The 16003-nt window shown below is 39.7% G+C and overlaps 1 protein-coding gene and 1 non-coding gene across 2 annotated transcripts in view; one reads left to right on the top strand and one right to left on the bottom strand.

Annotated features, from left to right (window-relative positions):
- The window catches only part of MPP4 (MAGUK p55 scaffold protein 4), a 41184-nt gene extending 26096 nt beyond the window's left edge, over nucleotides 1-15088 (top strand). The window contains exons 14-21 of the mRNA XM_061381688.1: nucleotides 548-562; nucleotides 1681-1722; nucleotides 2521-2691; nucleotides 4439-4519; nucleotides 8554-8647; nucleotides 9026-9134; nucleotides 10440-10574; nucleotides 14543-15088. Of these exons, the coding sequence (XP_061237672.1) occupies nucleotides 548-562; nucleotides 1681-1722; nucleotides 2521-2691; nucleotides 4439-4519; nucleotides 8554-8647; nucleotides 9026-9134; nucleotides 10440-10574; nucleotides 14543-14734 (839 nt within the window). The 3' untranslated portion in view covers nucleotides 14735-15088. The remainder of the gene's footprint in view (nucleotides 1-547; nucleotides 563-1680; nucleotides 1723-2520; nucleotides 2692-4438; nucleotides 4520-8553; nucleotides 8648-9025; nucleotides 9135-10439; nucleotides 10575-14542) is intronic.
- Nucleotides 12317-12420, bottom strand: LOC133236082 (U6 spliceosomal RNA). The gene has a single exon (XR_009732723.1). It is a non-coding gene; the product is annotated as a U6 spliceosomal RNA (small nuclear RNA).
- Nucleotides 15089-16003: the final 915 nt, after the last annotated feature.

Raw genomic sequence — 16003 nt, 5'->3', positions numbered from 1 at the left:
ATGTTTCAAGACATCTAGAAAAGAAAAGAGTATGCTCTGTGTTTAGTTACACCTATCTTCAAGGGGCCAACTGGAGGTGGAATATGTAACTGGGCCTGGGATGCATAAGGAATGAGGATGGTGTGGCTCAAGGCTGCCAGTGCCCCTTCCACCACTTCCTCCACATCACAGGGTTGCAGGCAGATGGCCTCTGGCAGAGACAGGGAGAGAAGGCTCACATTAGTTGACTTCCTATAATTTCTCTCTTTCAATCCCCATCTGTGCCAGCCGGGTAGAGGGAAGTCTGCATGGATAGAGGGCCTTTGAGGAGAGTTGAGATAAGCAGCTTTCAGGAAGTTAGAGTCTGCTGGGCAGCAGACACAGGTCCAGTGAGTTTCTGAGTCTAGTTTGTGTGCTGTTCATCTTGCCCAGCTTACAACTCTCTCTAAGGGTAACACGAATGCCTCACTTGTGTCATTTGTTTGTTATTTGTCTTCAGTTTGCCAACTTGATCTCCTCAAAGGCTTAACTTTTTCATGTCTGTTTCTTAACTTACCAAAATATCCAGAGGAACTTTCAGAAGGTAACTATTCATTTTTATGTCCTTGGTATAACAAATAGAGCTGTTTGAGATCTTTCAAACATGCCTCAACATGAATACTTCACTGGAAGTGTTTTAAGATATGATATTTTAAGGATGAAATCAATGATGAGACATTCAATGTCATAGAAAATATATTTAAATGAACAATGAAAGTACTCTTATGACTATATCCCTAAGTAAACATTTTCTTTTAAACTTATTGCCAATTTTCAGTTAGAAAAATGTGCTTTCTTACCAGAAGACGGAATCGATACTTGTGTGTTTTCTTTATATTTTAAAATGTGTGTTTAAACACAAAAATTAAGAAAGATTTATGTCATTTCATTCTATGAATAAATGCTCTTTCTATATTATTTCAATGATCAGAACAGAGTTGTATAAGTGAAAAGGAATACGTTAGTTAAGAAGTAATTTCAAATGACAGTTTTATAAAATTTTTCCCCGTAGTTTTCGATAATTTTTCTGAGACCCCAGTGGAAGCAGAGACAGAAGTTTAAAATAGCTCTAGATGCTACTACGAGGCAGTTTTCCACTCTTTTGTCTCTCAGAGTCAGAAAGAATTTGCATCTATAAAGCAAATACTAATTTTCTACAGAATGAACCATTTCATAAGGGAAAAAATAACAACCCATTTCTAACAAAGAAATTAATTATTGGGTCTACAGAACGCCATATCTAGGAGTTAAAGCCAAAACCAGTTTATATGTTTCTTTTTTAAAAAATCAGTTTTCCTTGGGAACATTTAAAAATGTATACCCAAATATATGTTTTCACTATGACTCAGTATTTCTTATAATTTTAAAGAAGCTTATAATAGATTTTTGTTCCAACTATACTAGACAGAATATATGCAGTGTGTTGCTAAATTTCTGGAGCATGTCTCTATATAGTTTAGTGCATGTGATAAAATGGAAAGTGCTTAGGACAGTTTTCAATAAGCTGCCAAGGACAAATTCAGCTGTGCTGCCATCTACTGAAATAGTGTCGCTTGAAGATTTAAAGATTTATTTATTTAAAGATTTATTTCATGTACCTCTTCTAAGTAAACTTCTCTTTCTCCTTCACATATTCTGTTCCTGCCATTTGCTGTGTTCCAGACAAGGAGGAATTTGTTGGCTATGGTCAGAAGTTCTATATTGGTAGGTAATGATTAATAACAGGTGGCTCTTTGTCACTTGCTAAGTTATATTCATACCATAATGGATAAGCCTGGCTCTTCTGAAAGCTGCTTTTGCTGATGGGTGTTCTCAAACTATTTTCTCTGTTTTTTTTGTTTTTAATTAGTCAGTGGCCCCATTTTTTTAATTTTAAAAGCTCCCAGATGATTCCAGTATGCAACCAGGCCTAGGGACCAACATTCTACTTTCCAGACCCTGCAGCCTTTCTATTGCTTCCTACCTTCTTCTTCAGACACACATAGTCAACTCTTTCCGGGACTTCCCTGGAGGTCCCTCGGTTAAGACTCTGCCCTTCCCCTGTAGGGGGTCATGTGTTCCATCCCTGTTCCGAGAACTAACTGCTATTGCTACTGCTACTGCTAAGTCGCTTCAGTCGTGTCCGACTCTGTGCGACCCCATAGACGGCAGCCCACTAGGCTCCCCCGTCCCTGGGATTCTCCAGGCAAGGACACTGGAGTGGGTTGCCATTTCCTTCTCCAATGCATGAAAGTGAAAAGTGAAAGTGAAGTCGCTCAGTCGTGTCCGACTCCTAGCGACCCCATGGACTGCAGCCCGCCAGGCTCCTCCGTCCATGGGATTTTCCAGGCAAGAGTACTGGAGTGGGGTGCCATTGCCTTCTCCGAGGAGAACTAAGGTCCCACATAAAAAAATAAAATGAACTCTTTCGAATCACAGTCGCCGCCTGTTTCTCCAGGCCAGACGCAGGAAGCGAGTTCCCCTGCCCTGGATCTCACTGTCCCTCCGTTTCCACCCTGGCAGCGGGTTTCCGCCGCAGCATGCGCTTGTGCCGCCGCAGGGCCCACCGAAGGCAGCTGCGCGCCCAGGGGTGCAGCGCCAGCAGCTGCGCCGGCGCGGTGGGCGCCCCGTACGAGGAGGTGGTGAGATACCAGCGACGCCCCACCGACAAGCACCGCCTCATCGTGCTCGTGGGTATGTCCCGAGGGCAGTCTCCCCATCCCCGGCGAGGTTCCCCTGCCTTCAGTAGTCTTGCATTGGGTGTAGTAGTAAAAGTAGGACTCTGTGAGCCTGCATATTTTTTTAAAAAAAGACGAAACCGTTTTTTTAATGTGTGTTTATAAATATAACGTTATTAATTATACTTTTAATGTCTACAGTTGAATGTGGTATGTCAAGGTGTATATGAATCTGTGTAACAACAAGGTGTGATATGATGAGGTCATAACTTAAGATTTTTTTTTGTCCTGTTTCGAATTTCTTTTATTTTTATTTCTTTTTAATTTTTTTTAAAATTTTATTTTTAAACTTTACATAATTGTATTAGTTTTGCCAAATATCGAAATGAATCCGCCACAGGTATATATGTGTTCCCCATCCTGAACCCTCCTCCCTCCTCCCTCCCCATACCATCCCTCTGGGTCGTCCCAGTGCACTAGCCCCAAGCATCCAGTATCGTGCATCGAACCTGGACTGGTATCTTGTTTCAAACATGATATTTTACATGTTTCAATGCCATTCTCCCAAATCTTCCCACCCTCTCCCTCTCCCACAGAGTCCATAAGATTGTTCTATACATCAGTGCTTTTAGAAGCATGGATGAGATGTTTCCCATCCCCCCCCACCCCCCCACCACATCATTAGTCTATATTAGGAATAAAAATGCTTAAGATCCATTTCCCTAAAAAGTGTGTAACTGTCTCCTTTAGGAGAGTTTCTAAAACACTTCTGGGCTGTATCTTTGTTGATAAAGAACAGGGCAAATATAGCGCTGGGATGACCTGCGTTGTGACCCAGATGTCTACAAAGCTGGTCCCTGCCATAGGAGTTGTTCAGTCACTCAGTTGTGTCCACCTCTTTGTGACCTCATGGACTGCAGCACGCCAGGTTTCCCTGTCTTTCACCAACTCCTGGAGCTTGCTCAAACTCACGTCCATTGAATCAGTGATGCCATCCCACCATCTCTTTCTCTGTGGTCCCCTTCTCCTCCTGCCTTCAGTAGTAGTAACTTACTCTTACTGCCATCTTCTCTGTGTATTCCAGTTGTGGTGAAGGCAGGCCCCTTTGAAGCAGAACAACATACCTCACAGCCAGGACCAGCTACAGAATTTTCAGGACACAGCAAAATAAAAATCCTTTTTTTTTTTGAACCCCTTATTCAAAAATGAAGACTATATATGTGGCAAAAGAAGAGCATCAAGCCAAGTGCAGCAGCTAAGTGTGGGCTTGTGGCTTGCACAGTTGGAAGCCAGCCCTGCCTTCACTTGCACATGGGGGTGTTGACTTCTCCACTTGTGGTCAGGGATGTGTCCCTGCATTCTATCATTGTGGAAGCCGGTTTCTGGGTTGTGCTTCATGGGAACTTCATGGGAAGAGGAAAGGCAGCGTGTCTCAAATGATCTGACACGAGGCTAGAGACTTCTCAGAGTAGCCAACATTAGGCAAAGTGTTCCGGGGTGCCACATTCCTGCAATTCCCTACTTCTTTTCTGAAAGTGGGGGTTACTCCACAGGTCATCAGGTGGAGAAGTGTGGGTTACTCCATCAGGGAAATTCCCAAGAATTTTCCAGTTATTTCAATTCATGAGAATGGAAGTTATGTTATTTTCCCTGCAAAAACATGTGCTCTCAAGTGTCTTCAGGGAAAGGATCAAAGTGATGGTTTTACCACATACCTCTGCTTATCCACTTCTAATAATTTCCATATGTGATGTTTTGTTTAGGACCTTCTGGTGTTGGAGTAAATGAACTGAGAAGACAACTTATTGAACTTAATCCTAACCGTTTTCAAAGTGCCGTGCCACGTATGTTTATCTTTCATAGTGGTTCATACTGGAGTAAGATTTTCTTTTTACAGATGCAAAAAGATTTTCAGATGTACTGATCCCAACTATGTTATACCATCTTTGTTGTAAGAATGTAAGACACAGATAGTCCTCAGCATTTCTAACTAAGCTTATTTTAATAGAGGAAATTGACTTACTAGCATGTAGCTAGCTAGCTAGGCTTTTGAAAAGTGACTCTTTTTTTCCATTGCTTAGCAATCATATGCATAACCTTTTAGGAAAACTAAATATTTAATAATAATGGCTAGCATTCATTCAATATTTACAATCCTCCTGGCAGTGTGCTTGGCTCTTTGAATGCTTTATCATATTTTTTATTTTAATATATGAACTGCTGCTGCTGCTAAGTCACTTCAGTCGTGTCTGACTCTGTGCGACCCCGTAGACACCAGCCCACCAGGCTCCCCCGTCCCTGGAATTCTCCAGGCAAGAACACTGGAGTGGGTTGCCATTTCCTTCTCCAATGCATGAAAGTGAAAAGTGAAAGTCAAGTCGCTCAGTCGTATTCGACTCTTTGTGACCCCATGGACTGCAGCCTACGAGGCTTCTCTGTCCATAGGATTTTCCAGACAAAAGTACTGGAGTGGGGTGCCATTGCCTTCTCCATAATATATGCACATATAATTTTAAATCAACTATACACAGGCAAGCCTGGTGTGCTGCAGTTCATGGGGTCTCAAAGAGTTGGACACAACTTAGAGACTGAACAAGAACAATAACTATTATACCATCCAAGGTGAAGGAGCATGTGGATGTGGGTGCTTCCCCTTTACCTCAGGGCAAGAGAGAAGAAGTTAGGAAAACCACTTAAAGAGCCTAATACGTGTTTTGTGCTATTTGGGAGACACAGAAGACTGGAATCAGAATTATATCCGAAATATCTAAAGCATGAGAGTTTAGAAGAGTGGCCAAAGGCTGTTTGGGCAGGTAGCTGCCATTTTAGAGTCTATCACTGCAAAAGAGTTGTGATTTTTTTTTTTTTTTCCCAAAGACCAGATCTGGGTGGATAATGTGGAAGAAAGTCTGCCTGGGGTTGTCTTGGTTCCTGCCCAAGAGGAAGATCAAACGTGAAGCCCCGGTTACCTGAGGGTGTGGAAGAAGTCACAAATGACTAGGTGGAATAGAGATGGATTTGAGATACCCAGTAGTGGTGGTAGAGGGGTAGGCTTTGCAAAATAGTCCACTGAATCCTCTGGGAGATTAAGAGCCAGATTTAAACATCTGCTAAGTCTAAAAGGGGAGAAGGCAATGGCACCCCACTCCAGTACTCTTGCCTGGAAAATCCCACGGGCAGAGGAGCCTGGTAGGCTGCAGTCCATGGGGTGGCAAAGAGTCGGACAAGACTGAGCGACTTCACTTTCACTTTTCACTTTCATGCATTGGAGAAGGAAATGGCAACCCACTCCGGTGTTCTTGCCTGGAGAATCCCAGGGACGGGGGAGCCTGGTGGGCTGCCGTCTACGGGGTCGAACAGAGTCGGACACGACTGAAGTGACTTAGCAGCAGCAGCAGCAGCAGCAAGTCTAAAAAGAGCCATGAGAAGCCAGCATCAGCATCAATTAAGTAAGAGTTTTCCTGCCCTGCTTGTTCCTCCTCTCTCTCTGCACTTAGGCTTGGAGAGTTATAAAACTGGAGGAGGAGCAGCAGGAATGCAATGAAAGGGAAGAGAAGAGAATCAAGCTCCCTTTCCTGATTTCTGACTTCTCTGATGTCAGGCTTCCCTTGGTGTAGCAAGTCTGAGCCAGCTGTGGGGAGAAGAAGCCTGAAATATAAATAAAGTTCATAATTTTGAGTATTACATGGAAACAGAGTTTTAATTATTGAGATGGAGTTTCAGGCATAAATAATATTGAACCGTTCTTAAAAAACAAACAAACAAATCTAAGAGTAATCAGACGAATTTGAGAATTCTATCCAGGGCCAAACAAATGAACTTGTTTTATGATCACATCCTATAAGTTGTGCTTTCCAAGTACTGTTTACCTATGTAAGAATGGGCACTACAAAGCAAAAACTAATAAAGAAATCACCACTTACAATAACCTGGATAAAAATAAAATGCCCACAAAATGTAGAATTGTATGTTGTCTGGATAACCATCATTCATAATCGGAATATGTTGCCCATACTTTGCTCTTTAAATTGAGTGAACAGTTTTAAGCTCAGAATGAACGCCTCAAGTTATGCACCAATTCACAGACCTTAGCCTACCATATATAACATAGTAGGATAGAAGCCAAGGAGAAGGGCTGATCTTAGGCTGATAGTAATACAATTTTCTATCACCTGAGAACTAGATTTTTTTTCAGTACAAAGGTATAGGAGGGTAGCATAACTGTAGGAACTCTGAGGATCTAAAGAGAGGCTTGAATAAAGAAAAAAATTCTGGTTTTTGAACTTCTTGAAATGTTCAGTTAATTCAGTTCAGTCGCTCAGTCATGTCCGACTCTTTGCAACCCAATGGACTGCAGCACGCCAGGCCTCCTTGTCCATTGCCAACTCCCAGAGTTTACTCAAATTGACATCCATTGAGTCGGTGATGCCATCCAACCATCTCATCCTGTTGTCCCCTTCTCTTCCTGCCTTCAATCTTTCCCAGAATCAGGGTCTTTTCAAATGAGTCAGTTCTTCGCATCAGGTGGCCAAAGTATTGTATCTTGAAACGTTGGGAACTCCTTTTATCATTTAGGGTCTATTTCAAGTTCCTTTTTGGTTATTTCCATGTGTTGGTATCATCAGATGTTGATCTATTTCATCTTTAAACTTTATCAAATGTAAATACAAATTTTTTATGAATAAGGAGAATTTATTGTAATGCAGGTTAGGGAACTAGCAGCTTTATAGTTTATACAGGTCACAGAGCTGGAACCATGTCTTATTCATCTTTGTGTTCTAAGAAATTAACATGATAGCTGGAATATAGGCACTCAGTATATGCTAGTTGAATAAATGGGTAAGAAGACAAGAATCACTTTTAGGTAGTCAGTGAACTCCTTGTTCTATACTAGGTACTATTTAGGTTGAAGATCTATGAACAAAGTGGTTGTATCAAAGAATCAGATTGAATCTAGACTCTACCAATCTTTTCTTTCTGGAGATCCCTAAAACTGATCACCAGCTTACTTGGATGTTAATGCATCTGAGCAAGACTACAGAGTGTCAGGGGCTTTATTTCAAATCTGACAGAATCTGCTGTGGTAGAAGAGATTAGTTTGGGAGTCAGGACACCTAGGTGCTTGTTTACAACTTTGTTTTTCATTAATTTTATTCACATGAGCAAGTTAGTTACTCTCTAAAATTTTTAGTTACTTATCAGTAAACTACAAATAACAGCATTTCACCTAGCTAGGAATATGAAGGATGAAATGAGATCTTGGGAGATGCATTATCTAAACATAAGATATTGCTGGTTTTGCTACCTGAGGGCCTTTAGGCACCTTGTGTGTGCGTGCTCAGTCACTAAGTCATGTCTGACTCTTTGTGACCCCATGGACAATAGCCCACCAGGCTTTTCTGTCCATGGGATATTCCAGTCAAGAATACTGGAGTAGGTTGACATTTCCTCTTCCAGGGGATCTTCCCAACTCAGGGACTGAGCCCATGTCTCCTGTGTCTCCTGCATTGCAGGTGGATTCTTTACCATTGAGCCACCTGGGAAGCCCTTAGGCACCATAGGGCTCACATATAACTTACCACTTCCTGTCCTGAAGTAACAGCAAGAGTTCCTTTAGAGCCTCTTTATCTTGGTTTAAATACGATACATTCTGGTCTAGTCTACACCACAAACACTTAGTAAAGGCTTATGATTAGCTCATTTTGATATGGGAACTTCTACTTTCTTATCACCAATCAGGCTCCCTTTTTTGTTCTAGCATTTTATCTATATGCTTATGTATTAATTATTTTGATCATCTTTATCCAAATGTATATGGGTAATAAGTCCAAACATTTTGTAGATTCTAAAATCTTTTAAAAATTCCCTATTTTGACAGATACTACTCGTTCCAAAAAGAGTTATGAAATGGATGGTCGTGAGTATCACTATGTGTCAAAGGAAACATTTGAAAGCCTCATGTACAGTCACAGGTAAGCTAGACATTCAGAATCTGATTCTCCCCTCTCGTTGTTTTATACTTAAAATAGATCTCTTATTTTCATGCTTTGTCCAAAACTTCTGGGATACATTTTTTTTATTCTGAAAAATTAAGAAAATGTATATTGATTTACTAGTACACTAACTCATTGAGTTTGGAGAAGGAGCTGAACTGAGTTGCAAATTTCAGAGAATTTGGAGTACTTAAGTCTTAGATCTCCTAATATGTATTTTTCCTGTTGAATATCCACTAATTCATTTATCAAGATCCACATATTTTACTCTCTTCTGTTGGAATTTATCTCTATGTTATTGCTAATAATATTTTACCTGTACAAACAGTTCTTGTTTTCTTTATCTCACCCTTGCAGAATGCTCGAGTATGGTGAGTACAAAGGCCACTTGTATGGCACCAGTGTGGATGCGGTTCAAGCAGTCCTTGATGATGGAAAGATCTGTGTTATGGACCTAGAGCCTCAGGTGGGTCTGTGGTGGAATATTTCCCATCTCCCCAAAGTAATGAATGCATGTCATCCATTTTTTGCACATGCTTTAAGCTGTAGTTGAGCCACTTTATTCTGTTAGGATAAGACTACTTCCCATATATAAGGACCAGGATGTTACTTGAAAAATCAATTGTCATTATTTTGTCCTTTTAGTTGGAGGGAAAAAAAATCTAGTTTCTCAGACCTGCCCCCCCCCCCAAAAAAAAAAAAAACCAACAGCAACAACAGAAAATAAAATAAAAAATTTAAAAAAACAAAAAAACAAAGCGAAAAGCCCCCAGAAATGAGCAGACAGCCATAAAGAAAACTGAGGATCTTTAAAAAAAAAAACAACTGAGAATCTTGCTTTGCCTTTGGTTACAAAGGCATCAAGGCAACTTCTTGTGGAGGGAATAAAATGTTGCTTTATGCAAGGAGATGAGGTTCCCATGTTATCATATCAATAGCTGTCTCCCTGAGACCATGTGTGGAATAGAGCAGGAGTGAGTGAGTGAAAGTGAGATACAGAACATACAATGTGTTGTCAAAATTTTTATAAACCTTGTGTTTATGTTTTCTGTCAGTTCAGTTCAGTTCAGTTGCTCAGTCGTGTCCGACTCTTTGCGACCCCATGAATCGCAGCACGCCAGGCCTCCCTGTCCATCACCAACTCCATGTTTTCTGTAGTCATGTAAAAATATTACCTTGTATGCTAATCAGAGGATGAGAGAGTTGTTCTCGCTTGGGCTGAAGCTGTGGTCAGCATGAAGATGTCAGGGGAAAGAGAAGTGAGGGAGCTGACTGGCCTTGGGAGTCTGTCTTTGTCTTTTGCCCATGAGATCAGGTGTAGAATCCTATTCTCAGGTTTCAATAAGGGTGTCATGGCTAGTAAGAGGAAGAGCCAGGATTTCAACTTAATTTTGATTCCAGAACTCCATCTCTTAATTATTAAAATGTTTTTTAGAGCTGAGGACTTGGGAGCACATGAGAATATACTCTGGCTAAAAATAACTGCTAATTTCTGGTCTTAGAAATTTTGAGAACATTCATGTTGACTCTAGAAAATTAGGACTTATGTTTTTAGATCCTCAATTTAATATTCTCTTGAGATATTTCAGCTACTAGGGCTTCTTTTTTTCTCATTTTCTTCTTCATTATTGTTTTCCCCAAACTTTACTTCTTATTTTGTAGAGCTGATTAACAATGTTGTGGTAGTTTCAGATGGGCAACGAAGGCACTCAGCCATACATATACATGTAAGGACTTCTGTTTTAAATGTGCATTTAATTTTTCTGTGTAGGGTATTCAAGTGGCTCGAACCCAAGAACTGAAGCCCTATGTCATATTTATAAAGCCATCTAACATGAGTTGTATGAAACGATCTCGGAAAAATGCCAAGATTATTACAGACTACTTTGTGGACATGAAGTTCAAGGTAAGATACAGAGGAGATAGATGAGTATATTGTTTATTTTCCCCAGTCAAAAAAATTACTGTATTATTCCACAGTATCCCTATGTTAAGGAATGTAATTTTTGTTTCTAATGATTACTACCCTTATGAATTATCCTTATTGAATATCATTTATAGATATTAAAATAAAGTTTAATAACTACTCTTATTTTTCTTCTCTTTTTGGGTCTAGCTTTAAAAGGCCCTCAAGTCACAATTTGCAAAACCACACAGAAATTGCGTGTGTGTACTTAAAATGGATTATTTATTTTGCAAAATATTTGAATTTACTTTAAAATACATACAGATGGCTAACACATGAAAAGATGGTCAACATTACTCATTATCAGAGAAATGCAAATCAAAACCACAATGAGGTACCATTTCACGCCAGTCAGAATGGCTGCTATCCAAAAGTCTACAAGCAATAAATGCTGGAGAGGGTGTGGAGAAAAGGGAACCCTCTTACACTGTTGGTGGGAATGTAAACTAGTACAGCCACTATGGAGAACAGTGAGGACAGTGTGGAACAGTTTTCCTTAAAAAACTGGAAATAGAACTGCCATATGACCCAGCAATCCCACTGCTGGGCATACACACCTAGGAAACCAGAATTGAGACACATGTACCCCAATGTTTATCACAGCACTGTTTATAATAGCCAGGACATGGAAGCAACCTAGATGTCCATCAGCAGATAAATGGATAAGAAAGCTGTGGTACATATACACAATGGAGTATTACTCAGCCATTAAAAAGAATACATTTGAATCAGTTCTAATGAGGTGGATGAAACTGGAGCCTATTATACAGAGTGAAGTGAGCCAGAAAGAAAAACACCAATACAGTATACTAACGCATATATATGGAATTTAGAAAGATGGTAATGATAACCCTATATAAGAGACAGCAAAAGAGACACAGATGTATAGAACAGTCTTTTGGACTCTATGGGAGAGGGCAAGCGTGGGATGATTTGGGAGAATGGCATTGAAACATATATGTTATCATATGTGAAATGGATCACCAGTCCAGGTTTGATGCATGAGACAGGGTGCTTGGGGGTGGTGCACTGGGATGACCCTGAGGGATGGGATGGGGAGGGAGGTGGGAGGGGGGTTCAGGATGGGGAACACATGTACCTCTGTGGTGGATTCATGTCAATGTATGGCAAAACCACTTCAATATTGTAAAGTAACTAGCCTCTGATTAAAATAAATAAATTTATATTAAAAAAAAGTAAACCTGAAAAAAATAAAATACTCTAATCGATTATATCATCTATTATATGAGATCTCTTTATAAATATATTAAAATATAAAAGATGTTTATTAATAATTATAGTAATAATAGAGGGGCCAGGCCAGGTGGGATTAATCAGTGATTTTTCCATATATACATATGTATATTTTTAATTAAATATACTTTAAATATTTTGAGTCATAACATACATTCAGTAAGGTGTATAAATCTTAAGTGTACAGTTCAAAGAATTTTTTACAGTGTGTATACACCCAGGTAACCATCATCTAGATCAAGACATTATATCCACTTGTGTGTGCATGCACACGCGTGCGTGTGTGTGTGTATGTGGTGGGGTAAAAACTATATAACATAAAACAAGACTTACCATCTTACCCATTTTAAGTGTACAGTTAAGTAATGTTAATTCTGTTCATATTGTGAAGCAGATCTCCAGAACTTTTTAATCTTGTAAAACAAAATAAATATATGGATTACTTCATGAATTTGCATGTCATCCTTGAGTAGGGGCCGTCCTAATCTCTACATCATTCCAATGTTAGTATATGTGTTGCTGAAATGGGCATGAGGTATCTTTGTATTATCCTTTACCTCTCGTTATTTTTATCTTCGTTATTTTTTCAAAGGCTACTATATGGAAGTTTGATTCTCCAGTTTGCATTTCAAACAGTGGAGTCTATGGATATATTCTCTGAGTCTTAATTATTATTCTGTTCTCAGTTTTATGGCAATCTGAAAAGTTAACAAAATTGTTTCTAGGTCTTGTGTATGGTCACCTTGTAAAGGAGTACTGCCACAAGATCTCAGTGCCCATATTTATATTTGTATTTGTGACAAGTTGTACTAATTATTGTAGACAAATAAAAAAATAATAGCAATGAATTTAATGTATTATCGCCAAGTGAAGGCCAAATGATCTTGACTAAATGAAGTTTTCACAGCAGTAGAAATGCTCAAAATTCTCCAAGCCAGGCTTCAGCAATATGTGAACCGTGAACTTCCTGATGTTCAAGCTGGTTTTAGAAAAGGCAGAGGAACCAGAGATCAAATTGCCAACATCCACTGGATCATAGAAAAAGCAAGAGAGTTCCAGAAAAACATCTATTTCTGCTTTATTGACTATGCCAAAGCCTTTGAGTGTGTGGATCACAATAAACTGTGGACAATTCTGAAAGAGATGGGAATACCAGACCACCTGATCTGCCTCTTGAGAAATTTGTATGCAGGTCAGGAAGCAACAGTTAGAATTGGACATGGAACAACAGACTGGTTCCAAATAGGAAAAGGAGTTCGTCAAGGCTGTATATTGTCACCCTGTTTATTTAACTTATATGCAGAGTACATCATGAGAAACGCTGGACTGGAAGAAACACAAACTGGAATCAAGATTGCCGGGAGAAATATCAATAACCTCAGATATGCAGATGACACCACCCTTATGGCAGAAAGGGAAGTGGAACTAAAAAGCCTCTTGCTGAAAGTGAAAGTGGAGAGTGAAAAAGTTGGCTTAAAGCTCAACATTCAGAAAACTAAGATCATGGCATCCGGTCCCACCACTTCATAGGAAATAGATGGGGAAACAGTGGAAACAGTGTCAGACTTTATTTTTCTGGGCTCCAAAATCACTACAGATGGTGACTGCAGCCATGAAATTAAAAGACGCTTGCTCCTTGGAAGGAAAGTTATGTCCAACCTAGATAGCATATTCAAAAGCAGTGACATTACTTTGCCAACAAAGGTTCATCTAGTCAAGGTTATGGTTTTTCCTGTGGTCATGAATGGATGTGAGAGTTGGACTGTGAAGAAGGCTGAGCGCCGAAGAATTGATGCTTTTGAACTGTGGTGTTGGAGAAGACTCTTGAGAGTCCCTTGGACTGCAAGGAGATCCAACCAGTCCATTCTGAAGGAGATCAGCCCTGGGATTTCTTTGGAAGGAATGATGCTAAAGTGGAAACTCCAGTACTTTGGCCACCTCATGCGAAGAGCTGACTCATTGGAAAAGACTGTGATGCTGGGAGGGATTGGGGGCAGGAGGAGAAGGGGACAACAGAGGATGAAATGGCTGGACGGCATCACTGACTCGATGGACGTGAGTCTGAGTGAACTCCAGGAGTTGGTGATGGACAGGGAGGCCTGGTGTGGTGCGATTCATGGGGTCGCAGAGTTGGACACGACTGAACGACTGATCTGATCTGATCTGATAAGTGAAGTCAGTCATCATGAAGAGTAATTTAGAAATGCCTCATTTGAAGACCCATGTCATAGCATCATGTTCAAAGTGGCCATTTGTATCTACAAAATAATGTCATTCTTATCAGATTAATGTTCATTTGAAATTTATGTTTAATTTTTATTTATATTTAACTGATAAAATTTCTTTGGTTTTATGTTGTATGGGGTTTGAGAACTCCAAGTGTTTAGATAATAGAATAAGATAATTTAAGTCCAAATAGGAAGTTGAGAGGATTGGTTGTCTACAAACTATTAACTCAACTTTATGAAAACTTGATCTGGGAAAAATTAAGTAAGACTAAACACAGAAACATAAGTTTTGTGGTTTAGAGTGGAGAACATTTACATGACCTGTTTTTATAAACAGATACAGTTCTGAGTATAACAACATAACTGCCTATTATTTCTATTCATCTCATTAAGTTTGCTATTTGTATTTTTCTGTTTTTCCTAAAGGATGAAGATCTACAAGAGATGGAGGATTTAGCCCAAAAAATGGAGACTCAGTTTGGCCAGTTTTTTGACCATGTGATTGTGAATGACAACTTGGAAGAGGCATGTGCCCAGTTGCTGTCTGCAGTTCAGAAGGCTCAGGAGGAGTCTCAGTGGGTACCAGCAACATGGGTTTCCTCTGATACAAAATCTTAAAGAGGCCTTCTGCTTAATACTGGAGTTTTAACAATGTTCACCTGTTCACTAGTGCTGGAGAAACAGCTATAATCTAAAACATCAGTGTCATATTTGCTCTATTATAATATGTGCAGCTGCAAAAGTGCTGCAGTTTGTTCATCTTATGTGAAAGAAATTTGTATGGTTATGTAGAGTTATCTGTTTGGATTTCAGGGGAAAAAATGTTTTCCTTTACCTTATATGCAGCAGTTGGTAGAGAACAATGTTAAGTCTCAGAGTATGAGGACCTTTCATAGATTTCACGTGGCCTTTGTGTGATTCAGATAAAAAAGAGCTTTCCTAAATAAAATACGTTGTATTTAATTTCAGAAACTGTATTTTACCTTATGAAACTTGTTTTATAAACATGGATTTTTCAAAAAGTATGCAGCTTAACTGCAAGAAGGAAGGATTAATATACAAATCACCTCTAACATCAAAACTTACAGAAACAGCACTGCTCTCATTTTACACATTAAGCTACAAAGAAAAATTATTCTTCTGATTGGGGCTGTAGCAATCATTAATTTTCCTAAAAGCCAGTATCTACATTTATGCCTAAATTAGGAAAGAGCAATGAAGAAAACAAGGGGATGAGGATGTTATTCCACGAACTCGGAGACTTCCAGTCGCTCTTCCTGCCCTTATATATGTTCACCTTCTGGATCTCTCCCTTGATGTTCAGTCACTCAGTCATGTGGACCCCATGGACAGCAGCCAGGTTCCCCTGTCCTTCACTATCTCCTGGAATTTCCTCAAACTCTTGTCCACTGAGTCGGTGATGCCATCCAACCATTATATCCTCTGTCGCCCCCTTCTGCCCTCAGTCTTTCCCAGGGTCTTTTCCAATGAGTCTGCTCTTGTCATAAGGTGGCCAAAGTATTGGAGCTTCCACTTCAGCATCAGTCCTTTCAATGAACTGATTTACTTTAGGACTGACTGGTTTGATCTTCTTGAACTCCAAGGGACTCTCAAGAGTCTTCTCTAACACCATAGTTCAAAAGCATCAATTCTTTGGTGCTCAGCCTTCTTTTATGGTCCAGCTCTCACATCCATCCATACAGGACTACAGGATCATTCCCTCTTTCCCCATATCCGATCTGCTCTTTCTTAACTATTGAGCAAACTGAGTGTATGCTTCAAAATATTTGTAGTTTTTTATTTAAAGTGACCATTATTTTTCTCAGAAACCCAACCAAACAAAACGAAGAAAACTGTCATTTTTAAACACTTATGTGAGTCCAGATT

Source organism: Bos javanicus, chromosome 2 (assembly GCF_032452875.1).
Source record: "Bos javanicus breed banteng chromosome 2, ARS-OSU_banteng_1.0, whole genome shotgun sequence".
NCBI lineage: Eukaryota > Metazoa > Chordata > Mammalia > Artiodactyla > Bovidae > Bos > Bos javanicus.
The sequence above is the reverse complement of the archived record's forward strand: the minus strand, read 5'-3'. Positions and strand labels throughout refer to the sequence as shown.